The sequence below is a fragment of the Nestor notabilis genome, unplaced genomic scaffold (genome assembly GCF_000696875.1).
Source record: "Nestor notabilis isolate BGI_N333 unplaced genomic scaffold, ASM69687v1 scaffold14676, whole genome shotgun sequence".
NCBI classification, from domain to species: Eukaryota; Metazoa; Chordata; class Aves; order Psittaciformes; family Psittacidae; genus Nestor; species Nestor notabilis.
Genome location: NW_009932505.1, coordinates 5,659 through 18,767, shown reverse-complemented (window position 1 = coordinate 18,767; position 13,109 = coordinate 5,659). Strand labels below are relative to the sequence as shown.

Genomic DNA, 13,109 nt, shown 5'->3' with positions numbered 1-13,109 from the left:
TTTTAAAGCATTACAATACCACAGCTGCCAGCAAGATGATCTTGAGGTTCTTTTCAACCCAAACCATTCTATGATTCTATGCCACAAACTAAACTGCATGCTTCAAAGTCTTTTCCATAATGGCAACTGTACATCACACCATGGAAAAAGGAGCCTCTTGAATACCAGGTGTAAAATCTCTACACTAGGTGGAGCTGGTGGTCTGAAAGTGACGCCAGCAACTTCCTAATTAACTGCAACTTAGCTGTGTGCAGGCAGGACTTAACCATCCTTCCTTCTTTCTTAAAAATCAAATCACTCAAAAAACAACAAAAAGGTGGTTGTCGTGACCAGCACATCGAGTACGCTGTCCCCTCTCATACACGTTAGACAATGATACTCCATCAAAACCAATGTACCTTCTGCTAAAACCGTTGCCAAGATTCACCCTCAGTAAGACCATTTCTGACTGGAGCATGCACCTATGTTAAGGTCAGCCAGTGGGCTTTAATGGGGTTTGCACCAGCCTCTCCACGTATGTATTACTGATAGCATATTCCCTTCCACACCAACAGGTTTTGTGACTGGACCAAATAGCTGTTATTTTTCGTATTTCATGTACTTTCATGCCCCATGTGTTTCATGTTATAATTGTTATGCTTTGGTGGCAGGACAAATCCTTACACAACTAAGGATGGAGAAGCGTGGAAAAGTCATGCATCCCACAGTTATTTGAATACCTCATGGAAGTGATTTCTAAGGCTGATGGAGGAAGTCTTTTTCTGACACCAAACAGAAAGTATGAGCTTTTCTCTGTCTGACAGAATGGTATTTTAAATATTTGGGTGTGTTTCCATGGGGACAGAGATTTATCTGGTACTTTTATTAGTTTCCTTTTCTTCTTTCTCTTCTTCTTTTGTGATATTCAAGTCTAACTGTAAATCCCAACCACTATTCAAAACAGTAAGTTTCTGCATGTAGGAAGAAAATTACAGAAATCATGGTCACAGTAATGGGAACAATGAAAATGACACGTCCCTGTTGTGCTCTTAAAACAGACTTTAATTATAGGGCCATGTTTTTTCTCACTGATGAGAAAAATAACTGACCCAAAATTACAGTGATGGATGAATCCAGATGATATTTGTTAGACTACAGCTGGTGTAATTACAGGCAGGGTTTGTCTTCTACAGTTTACTTTTTAGACAGATTGTCTACATATGTGTTAGAAACAACAGTCTGGTATGAGATACTCACTCTTTCTCCACTAAGTCCCGGAAAACCATTGATGCCAGGCAGTCCCTATGAAGGCACAATAAAATTAGCATCCTAATGGTGAAGAACTATTATTATTCCTTAGATAAAATAAATCTGACAGCTTGTAACTCCAACACTAACAGTCAGAGTTCAGATACTTTTTCAATAATGTTCATGTATGGTGCAAACAGAAGAGGTCTGAAATCTAATCTGGTATTTGATTTTCGTCTCTTAGTCAATACATTGTAAACTAACCATGAAGATTTTAAAAATGGCTGAGATTTTTTTTAAATGTATGCTCAGTACTGTTTTCATGCTGTTTAAGCATTTTAGAAACACTGCCCCCCAGAAAACATCCACTGATGCTACAAGGTAATAGTATTTAATCTAGCTTTTTTCTGTGTACACAAGTAACCAGAACCAAACTCATGTTTGTTAACACGGTCTGAAGAGAGCTAAGACGGAAACAGTGGAGTAGAGCCTGTGCTGACGACTAGGACAGTAGCTCTGGTTACTGAGCACAGCTTTATGTATGAGAGATGCACAAGGCTTCCCAAAGATGGTATAGGCATACCTGTGAGTCCCAGAGGGGCCTCCTCCCACCATCATTTAAAAATGGCCTTTTTGCTTTCCTGTACCAGGCACAGCTGGCCACAACCTGGTGGGCTGAAGAACTGTAATTTCTATAGTTTCTTAATCTGTGTTTTGTTCCTGAAGGCAAAGTCTCAGCTTGGATTTGCAAATTCAGCTGGGTGAATTTTACCTTTAATGAGTGACTCACCCTTTGTCCTGGGAAGCCTATTACCCCTTCTTCACCTTTTTCAGGGACATGAAGAAGTACACCCTAGGAAACATTACAAGTCAGTTTAATGTATTTCTTCATTATGTGCAAAAAAATTGTAACACTGTTTTATGGAAGCTAAACAGGAAGAAAACATCATTGTAACACATGGAGGATCTAATAATAGCTGCATGTGAAACAACTGTTGTCCTTAAAATTAAGTGTAACATGCTTGCTTCATTACAATAGCAGGAGCAGGCCATTAGGGAGAAGACAGGGTTTCCCTCCTACCATCTCCTCTTTCTTTATTTCTTCTGTGGCTGCAACTCTAGAAGAAGAGCCAAAGCAATTATTCTGCTACACAACTAATCAAGCAACTCAGCTTATGCCCAAACTGTAGCTTCAGAGAGCTATTTGGCAAACATAGGCATGCTGCTATCCATTCTACAAAGAAGGAAGAAACACATACTCCCTTTTGCTACATCAGCATAAAATCTACAGTTTTGCTAATGTAGCTGACAAAATTCTACATGTGTAAAATCTGACCAACAGTTGAAGAACTGGCTAGCAACTGCACATAGAGGGCATCAGGGCTCACACTGTGACCTTCTCCCACAGCCTTATGGAGAAGCTGACCAGACCATCAGAGAAAATAAAGCTCTGCAAAATGCTCAGCGAGGCATCCTTAATTGGTAAAGACAGTATTTTAAACCACCCTGGGAAGTAAAAAGGAATCATTCAATGGTAAAGCTATTTAGACAGTCTAGAGGTTGCAAGTGAATTAATTAAACCACATTCAGTCAAGCCCGTTTAACAGATGTAGATGATACAGCAACACGTGGGATTACTGTCCACTTACTCAACAGAGTTACTGACCAATGAGACCTAAAGTCTGTATGTGCTAGAGAGTAGACTGAAAAGGCTTGAGAAAATTTCCATACATACTTATGTAATGAAATTTAGTGGAATTTTTAAACATAGCTAAAGTTAAAAAGTGCTTGAGAGAAAATCTTGTTTTGGTAAAGCAGTAAGAGAGTTACTGATTGCACTGTGGAGTTACTACATGTCATATTGAGTTTTGCTACAGCATCAGAATGGGTGCTTTTAGCACCAGTCTAAGTAAGTTCTCTGCTTATGCTGCTCCATATCTATATTGTATTATTTTAACGAAGAATGCACCACTATTAACTCCAATATTATTATTTGTCTTTCTCCTTCTCCCATTTACTTACTGGAATTCCAGCTTCCCCTTTTTGTCCTGGGTCTCCTCTTTCACCCTAACAATAAAGAAAAAGTATTGAGGTATGTTAGGCATTCCCGTTTACATTTCAATAACTTTTCTAAAACACAAAGTGACAAATGTTTATCAAGAGTGAAAAAACACCACTCCTGTCCTGTTCTTTGTCCATACACTTTTCACATGAAATGCATTTTTTCCTAAGAAATTTTTAAAAGTTGCTTTTTTAAAAGATACTTGATGGTTTTTTTCTGAAAAGTTTTCTAGAAATGTGAACACCTCAGGTTCTTCCCAGGCTTATTCATGAGATGTCTGGGTGGTGAATGCCTGAGCAACGCCTATAAATAAATGCACATTCTTCCATTTTTACCTGCCAGTTATCTATGAATTGTCTCATCAAAAGTGAGAGTTCCTGTTACGATGAGATACATCATAGCCTGAAGTCTACTCACTATATTGACAATATCTCCATGGAATGTAAAGGCTCTCTAAAGAAGTAGCTCATATGCAGACAACTCTGCTTAGCCATGGAAATTCCAACATATACATTATTTAATGCAGACTGCAGACCATCAAAAGCATTTTTAGATTTTTCAGTATCATTCTGATTTATGTATCTTACTGCAGAAATTGCATGAGCCAAATGAACTTTCTAGCTTCGATTTTGGGATGAAAAACTACCAGTCTGGTTCTCATACACACACAGGGTATGAGAACCTTTGCTCCCAGCAAGAAGCAATAGATGAGAATAAAAGTGCATCTTGCTGTTGAGGATTCCTCCAATATGTATGAACAAGCCTTAATTGTAAGTATACACATCTCTGCACCATATAGATAAGCTATAAACAAGCACAGTAATTCAGAGAGTTTCCCTAAATATATGCTTCTTTTAAAGGAAGAAAATGTCACTCACTATTATGAAAAATAAGATATCAGATGATTTCTCAGCAGGTATTGCTGCTTGTAAAATGAGAAAATGTGAGTGATGGCCACCAGTTGCATAGTTAAACAAAAATAATAAGTTTGCCTAAGGCAATTCTAGTGTGTTAGAAGTGCTTTCTGAATTACTTCAGCCACCACAGTTTCAATAAATACTTCATGGTCCAAGCTATGGGAAAGCAGCAGATTTCTCTATTGAAATACTAAAGTATTCTAAATAGCATACGTTAAAGCACAATCATACAGTATTTCAGTTTTGGTATGGCGAAGCTTAGTTCCTTGTGTATTTTGGCAAAATACCCTGTAGTTACCTTGTGTTTGTCAGAGGGGACACCCATCAGTTCTCTTGTAGGAAGCCCAGGTGGACCTGGAGGACCAGGAGGGCCCTGCAAGAAAAGCGTAAGAGTACATTTATTAACAGTTATACTACCTTGCCAAGCTGTTGATCAGCACACAGTCTAAGAAACTCCAACAAAAGGAGCAATGAAGATTTGCCCCTCCTAGACGTATGGTTCTAAACATCTGAATAAATTGATGGCAAGATAAATTTATTTTGTGCTGGGATTAATATATAGCAATACTTGTTCTTGCCTTGTATGCTTCCAGAAAGACTATTGTTTTATAAAAGATTATTGTTTTACACAAAGTGGTCAGGCTTTATAAATTTCAGAAGTGTTACCTCTGTGTTGGTGTAAATGAGGGCACAGCAAGATCAAGACATGTAGAAGTTAGTTCAAGCTACGACATTCCTTACGGAGATTATCATCACTTTCAAAGCTATGTTTGTTTTTCTCTTATAATTGCACAATACAACTGCAAACTAAGAGTGTATTTAAAATAGGTTCCTTTATAAACAGCAAATAACATCAACCTGTCCATTAGTAATGATACTAATTCATTAGTTTTCCTTTACCTGTTCACCTTTTTCTCCATAGAAGCCAAGGCCTCTGTTGCCCTGCAAAAACAGTAGGTCAAGATTTACTATACATATATGACTCAGTTTTCTAATGTAAAATTCAAATTTAAATATGCTTAAAGGCCTTTTCACTCTTACAATTCCTTAGGACACCGCTGAACTGCAGTCAAATAATAGTTTACCTCCAAGTTTTTTTATAGATTTAAAAATATTTTTTTAGAAATAAACATTCAGAAAGACAACCCTAATTAAAACCTCATGCTACCAGTGCAACTCACAACAGACTTTGACTCATTCAGTAAGTAATGTTGTGAAAAGATCAAGCATTTCTTTTGCAAGTTTTTTAATAGAACTGAATGTTAAATAAAAATACTTAAGTGGGCTGGAACAATGAACTCATATTTTTTTTTTCTTCTGTGATATAATTGAATATTGTAAAGACTGCAAGCATTCTCTGTTCATGGGAAGCTACTGTGGTTACAGTAGCAAATTAAATGTGGCTCTAGATCTGGCTTAATCTCTTCAGGGTAGGCGATCCCAGTGTAAGATTAACTTCTTGTGGTATGCAGCCAACATAGAGAGTCTTGTGCTACACAAGCTTTAGTACAGCCTGTGGTTCTTTATTTTACCGCCTTCAACTGGGTCTTGGATAAACCTCAGCAACACAAAATCAACATAAACAACTCCAACACAAAGACTTACTTGTGGTCCTCGTAGTCCTGGGGGCCCTGGTGGTCCCTGGGGAAACACAATAGGGGAGAGCAAGTTACTTGTCACTTTCTAATCAATGCATGCAGGAGGTCAGCTACTTTATGTCCCAAATAAAAGTATTTATTTAGAAGGCACTGTATTCCTCAGCACTGTGTTATCCTCTCTGCATTAGCTGTGTTCACTGTTCTGAAAAATACCCTCCTAAGTCACATCATAATCTTTCCTAACAGAGTAATAGTCTCCCAGCTTAGACCTAATGAAACCCCATGTTAAGTTCAAGTAGTAAGAACCTGTGCTTTTGGATCCTGCCTTAGTAACCTTTTAAGCTTATACCTAAAGTTAAGCATGTCTTTAAGCACTTCACTGGACTGATGCCTTGGTACAGCATTTGTTTGTAAAGGGAGCTGAACTAACATATGCATCTCAGATTACCTATTTGGTATTGTACACAATGAAATCAACAAAATATAAGAGGAAGAAAAGCTGCCAGAGTCTTGGAAGAAAAGCAGGAGGAAAGCCTCTAATTGGAGAGACAATCTGCCTTGTTTCAGTCAGCTATGGTAGTTAGCAGGCTCCAAAGGGCTCTGCACATTAAAATCTCCGTCAAATGTTGGAAAGGTGAAAAAAATTACTGAAAAAATTACTTTTTTAATCAGTCTTGGTTAGTCAAGTAGTCTGTGAGCTGTTGTCACATCTATGGGACACCTCTCACAGGTGAGTCACAGCTTTAGAGACAGTAGAGTTGAAGGTATTTTGCTAAAAGCTGGAGATGGTGGGCATCCATCTACTTGGGAAGACTGTTCAGAAGATGGCAACCAGAGGCATGCCATCATGGGGCTCAGAAAATGTATGGTTTATAGCACTCCTGACATCCAAGACAGTACACTGGGAATATGAGTCATTGCAGGCTGGGCTCCTGTGTGAAGCTCATGAACGCTGTGGGTTCACTCTAGAGGAAGAGTTCGTAAAAGACTGAGGAGGTCCTCCTTCAGGAGGACCAGAGGAGAAAGACAAGGTGTAGCTTACTCCAGATAATAACACAGGTCACTGCAGAAAACAACTGTGGAAAGGCTTAGCATGCTGTGGATTTAGTCCTAGAAATACACATACATTTTTTGGAGGGGGGTGTGCCTGACAACAGCTGTGGAGGCTGTGTGTAAAAAACCCAGACTATTTCCCTTTCTTCTCAAATCAGTGATGTAGAGCAGGTCTGAAGTGAATTTTGTCAAAATAAACAAAAAAGCAAATGGTATAAAGTTATCTTACAGGAAATTAAAGCAAGTGTAAAGAAAATGAACCATATTGAACATCTCCTTCTTACCCCTAAAATTATTAACCATGGTAATAAGAAATGTAAAATGGTATCTGGAGAGAAAACAATCTTCTCAAAGAACTATTCAGCAACAGTTGTCAATGTCAATGCTGTAAATGTTGATTTTGGAAAAAATGACTAAAAACTAGTTTAAAAATAAAATTGTATTCCAAATACTAATGAAGAATGTTATCTATCTATCTATCCAGTCTCCTATGGGGAGTGTGGAAAGCTACATATATACTCTTTATGATCAGGAAAGATAACATATTTAGGTCCTGATATCTTTGATAACTAAGTGTGTGTGTGGGATGTAGACTAGGTAGCATTGAATAATCTTTACAAACAAGACTCTTTCAAGGAGGTTAAAGAAATACAATACAAATCAAAAGCCTCTGGCAATATGGGGTGAAAGAAATTACATCTTTTTGCAATATTCATTCTTGTAGAATCAGTGTCTCACAATGCTTTTTAAAAGGTTTTGCGTCCAAGGACACCTACTTGCTACTTCTATCCTGTTTCTCTATCCATTTGCTAGGTAACAATCCAACATAATGGAACTTATTGAGATAATTCTTCCGTTAAGTTAATTTTCTCCAGAACATTATTTTAAATATACTTACTGGTCTTCCTTGCTCTCCCCTTGGACCAACAGGTCCTTGAATACCCAGAGTACCTGGAGGTCCCTTTAAATAAAAAGAATGACCAACCATCAATTAATGCCGTTCTGATATTAGTTACTGATGACACTTTATCACATTTGCTGTAATGCTACTTACTGGAAAACCATTGAACCCTGGTTCCCCAGGTTCACCCTAAAAAAACAAAGAAGTAAAAAATGCAATAAATACTATATACAAAAATAAATGAAAAAAAAATATTTTTCTCACTCATTTTTTTTCTCATTCCAAAAACCAATCATAGCATACAATGTTACACAAACCCTTACATACAGATGCATTCAAAACAGGTCTTGAGATAACTGAATGTGGGACACATGGGTTTTGTGCTTTCTAGATAGAGCATAGCTGCATGCAATACAACAGGAGGGTACAAAGCTGGCTAAGGAAGTTACGGATCTAAACTACCAGGCTGAAATGGATAACAGACCACATTTAATTCTTTTTTGAAAAATCCTGTCTTAACCAGTGGCTTAATTAGGGCTATAACCTTAGCTGAAATGTACAAGTTCATATTTCATGAGTTGCATGGGAATTACCAAATCATTTTGATTCTCTTCTGAGTCACTAAAAGCATTTGGAACATACTGTTTTCAGTGACCACATATTTTAACTGCAGTACATGTTGAAATGTTTTTGGAAATTGGATCCAAAACTGTTCTAGCCCAAAGGCCTTCCAATACCCATAAATAATGTGGTATTCAGTCCAGACACCTTCAATCACTTTTAATAGCATCCTAGCTATCTGGTTAATTTGTATTTAGTTAACAGAATAATTTGTGGAGCCAAATACTTTCTGAAACGAATACAGGTGTCAGTATCCATCCTTGGGCACAATATACTTGAGCAATTCTTAATCATTACTTAATTATTCCTTAATCATTCCTAATTAATAACAAGTGCAGATTTAAACAGTTTCTGAAAGCAAAAGAATTGATTAAAAAACATGGGCAACTTACAAATATATCAACAGAAAAACCTATTTTGGCATTCATCCCTAACACAAAACAGACATAAATGATGTCAGCAGATCCCTTGTGTGCTGAGTACAGCTCAAACATAGCTTTGTACATCAATTTGTCACAATTTGTGCTCTAACACCGCATGTAACCTGTTACCTTCATCTGATACCTTCAAATTATACAAGACTATATATATACGAGAAAAAACTACAGGTGATTACAAAACAAGTTTTAAGGATAGGTACAGTAGGATTAGACCCATAGGAATACTTGGGGTTTACTATGTAACTAAATACTACATTGAAGCATATTTTATCCTGAGTCAACCACACTCCAGCATGAAAATTATACAGAAAGGAAGCTAACAGTAAACAGAATCATTCACTGGACAAAATTATGGCAAAAGAATGATTTTACCATGCATGATATAAAGGTAGTCATTGAATAAAGAGGGCAATACTTGAACTACACCACCAGTGCCTCTGCAGTCCACCTGTAGGCTGGAATTCCTTGCAAATAACTGAGTGGACATTTTTTTCCCCCTGGATATCAGATATGACTTTGCTGTAACCAGAGAAAGCAGAAGCTGCCTTACAAAGCCCACACAGAACTGAAGTGGGCCTCTTGCGAGGTGTCTGTGAGTGCAAGAAAAATTCACTTTCCATTGTCTGTACTGAGCATGAATAACTCACAGGAGTTACAGACGTACCCTGTATCTGCTTGTGATATCCGGTGGCAGTATATAGGGTTCTCCTTTCTGGCCCTTTGGCCCCTGGACTCCCTAGAGGTGACAAGAAAAAAATAAATAAAGTAAGCTTTCATATCATATATGTTAGCACATAAACAGCTAAGAGTAATGGAAAATATTTGTTGGGGTTTTCATGACTATATACATACTGCTGCTTAGAGATGGAGATCATGCCCAGCTTTGGAAATTCATGGTTTAAAACCAAAGTGTAGGCCCTCATAGTACGTAAGAGTGACTTTCCAATTCCATGGGAGGAATCCCCTATTACCTTGGAGTGGTATTACGGGGTAGCACCTCCTAGCTAAAGCTGCAGCAGCAGCTCCCCAGGGGCTGACACATGCCCTGTAAATCCAGGAGCCCCTGCTCACCTCAGCATGATCCTAACTATCATTCCATGAAAGCCGGTACTTTGGCCATGGGACATGGAAAGAAAAGGTTACTTTCATCAGGAGTTGTCAGTTTAAGATTATTTTATCACTGTTGGATAAAGGTGTACAGGTTTTCCTGAAGTAATTTCTCTGCAAGACCTACGTGACAGATATAGCTCTGGGCAAACCTCCCAGCCCTGGCTGCAATTCAGTAACTAAGCATAGCGCAGTATGTCCATGGTAAGTCTGCATGGATGCTCTGCTGGGCCAAAAGGGAGCTCCATTAAGAGATGTTGCTTTTGCTTCCAGCACACATGTGATTGAAACTCCCTTCAGCAATGATTTTAGCTTCAGGTGCTCACTTACTGCCAGCTACTTACAATGGTACCAGGGAAACCAGAGAGTCCAGGACTTCCCGAGTCACCAGGGTCACCTACTGTCCCATTACAGCCATCATGACCTGGTTTCCCCCTTGATCCTGGCTGCCCTGGATGACCCTGTTGAGGAAAAAAAAAGTGTTTATCTATCCATCTGTTTCTAGTTTTCCTTTTCCTGTAGTCACACAGTATTTAGACATTCTCACATTAAGCCCAAGGCTTGGATCCATGGGAAACTACGATTTTCAAAGACAGAAACAGACAGTGCCTTTTTTTAATATAGCTGCAGCTTGAACCAGATGCCCCAGACAGCATGAAAAAATGAGCAGTGAAGGACCTTTCAGAAAGGGTAAGAAAGCTATGTTCAATGCAGGCTCTGTTAAGCAAGAGAGCTAAGCCAGATGAGGCTGCTGTGCAGGGAGCCACCAAGAACTGGGATTTTTGAGCATTTTAGTGCTTCACACTGGAAGAGTGGGAAGAAAGGTTCCTCACTGACTTTGAACAGCTTCCAAGCTGGCAAAAAAAAAAAGTCAGAAATGCTTTTGGAGCTAGCTTGAGTGTTTTGATGAGGATCTAAGTATGGAAGAAAATAGCAGGACTCAAAGCAAGGGAGCCAGGGACACTGCAGAACCTCTACACCGAGCCTCTGAAAAGTGACTCCTGTCTCAAACTGTATTTCCATTGCTGTGTCTACATTCTCATTAATTGATGTTGCTTCTGGTTTGCCCTGAGGCTGAGGAGAACCAAATCTGCCCTTGATCAGCTCTTTCTTCCAAGGGACTCAAGTGAGAAAACCCAGAAGTAACATAAGACATTTCTCTCTTTCTCCTCCATCTAGAGCAAGAATTGTCTCTGCTTCTGCTCCCTTGTTTAGAAGAAATCTGTCCATGTCCTTACCTAGCTCCACTAAGTTCTGGCATTCCTCACCCTAGAAGACATTGAGGCTTGCCACCACCCTCTCTTGGCCTCCAGTCCCACATCCTAGCACCGTGTCATTACAGTTCGTACCTGTGCGTATCTACCTGCTGTCCGATGGTCAGTGTTAAGTCTTGGCCTGAGAAAACTGGTTGAGGTTGGTGAATGTAAGTTAGGGGGAAGGGCAAGGGAGCTTGAGGACAGGACACAATGAGAATACAGGTTGAAGTACTGTCAGAAGGTATTTATCCCTCACACTGCAACATGCAAAGGTTGGGAAGGCAGGGCTGAAAAAGAAAACTTGCTCAGGTAAGAGAAGCGGTCTGGCAACACTGAGCTTCACAGCAATTTACTCTCCTCCTGAGGACACTTAGAAAAATCTCAGTGTGACGTGGTGAGATGAACAAGATCCTTGGCTTCAGGAGTGTTAATAGAAATGGGAAAAAGAGTCTTCTGCTTTTCCTTTAAGACTGAGAAAGAGAGAGAGGAGAAATATTGTGAGAGAGAAAGCCCTGAAACTCGATAGGGAACTCTTCTGGAAACAAAAAAGGGTGAAAGCAGAGTGGATGTGGATGCGTGGGCTGCAGAGTAGGGCCCCGGTGTCAAGGAGCACTACAAAGGAAACCCAAGCCTGGGAACTCTGTCCAGGGATTCCAGTGACTCAGATTTCTTTGTTATTTTATGACACAAGATGTAAAGAAGTGTAAGCTGGGAAAATACTGTGCTCTGAACTTTACCCGGCTTTCCTCTTTGAATGTTTCAGTTTCATGGACCTGGTCAATTTGTTCAAAGTTTTGCACTGTTTAGTATTCAGTACGTTTTTTAAGACTATCTCAAGCATGCCACATGAGCTATAATGCAAATAGCAATGGTTAGTATTCTTAAAATCATTGGTCTTTCTATGTGCTTTTCAACTCTGAAATAATTAAGGAATGACCCACTGGTGTCCTTTGCTCAGAGGCTTAAAAGATGTGAAGTACTTATCTCACAGCTCTTTCCTACAAAAGAACATATTTAGCTGGGTAACCTCCAGGGACATAGGAAATTCCCATCCTTTCTTGTCCCCTTTGCAAGGGGCCGTCTCCACAGGACAAAGCAAATGGACCTTAATTATCTGAGGAAATGAGAGGAAGCACAGATCCTGCGCTCTTGTCTATCTGCAGTTCCAGTTCAGCAAATGCCCTTAGCTTAAAAGTGTGCGTGTGGCTGATGCAGAATTTAGCCGAGGTATTTTAATTAAAGTACAAAGGCTTTAAACTAGCTTGCAATATTTGCAGTTGGTGATTTCTTAAAGATGAGGTAACCCGCTACTTACAGGCACACCATCTGCCCCAGGGAATCCAGTGACTCCTCTTTGTCCCTAGAATGAAACAGCACAATTAAAATGATGTTCTGCCCAGTATTTTGCTTGTTAGCTAAAACATCCACCATTCAAAAGTTACCATTTCTCCTTTGGGTCCACTTATTCCTGGTTGTCCTCTTTCACCCTTGTGACCTTTGGGACCTTGCACTCCTGGGATCCCCATCAATCCTGGTGGACCAGTGAACCCCTGCGATCCCAGAAGTCCTGGCTGGCCCTGATAAAAATAATAAAAAAGCATTTATTTAGGGACAGTTGTGATGCATGAAGCTGGATTAGTTATCGCTGCTACAATGGAGTCAATCTCTTGAAGATAAAATAAACACAGAATCCCTTTCCGTTCCAGTAGGTCAGACTCTTTGATGAATGTCATCTGGAAACACCACAGAGAGAAACTCCAGCAACAGTGACCACATTGCATGTGACAAAATCAATGTGTGGAAATTAACAGTCAAATCAAGGTTCACTACTTGAATATTCATGGCTACTCCTTGGAAAAAAAAAGTGTTTTCTTTGGAATAAGGCTTCTCAAGAGTGATTCTCACTGACCTGCAACATTACCATTTA

The 13,109-nt window shown here is 39.3% G+C and overlaps 1 protein-coding gene across 1 annotated transcript in view; it reads right to left on the bottom strand.

The window, feature by feature from the left end:
* The window catches only part of COL4A2 (collagen, type IV, alpha 2), a gene marked incomplete at its 5' end in the record, with an annotated part of 48,490 nt that extends 35,731 nt beyond the window's left edge, over positions 1-12,759 (bottom strand). The window contains 12 exon segments of the mRNA XM_010016436.1: positions 1,237-1,281; positions 2,018-2,080; positions 3,250-3,294; positions 4,505-4,579; positions 5,107-5,148; positions 5,812-5,847; positions 7,756-7,818; positions 7,912-7,947; positions 9,484-9,555; positions 10,271-10,387; positions 12,498-12,542; positions 12,625-12,759. Coding sequence (XP_010014738.1) covers positions 1,237-1,281; positions 2,018-2,080; positions 3,250-3,294; positions 4,505-4,579; positions 5,107-5,148; positions 5,812-5,847; positions 7,756-7,818; positions 7,912-7,947; positions 9,484-9,555; positions 10,271-10,387; positions 12,498-12,542; positions 12,625-12,759 — 774 coding nt within the window.
* Positions 12,760-13,109: the final 350 nt, after the last annotated feature.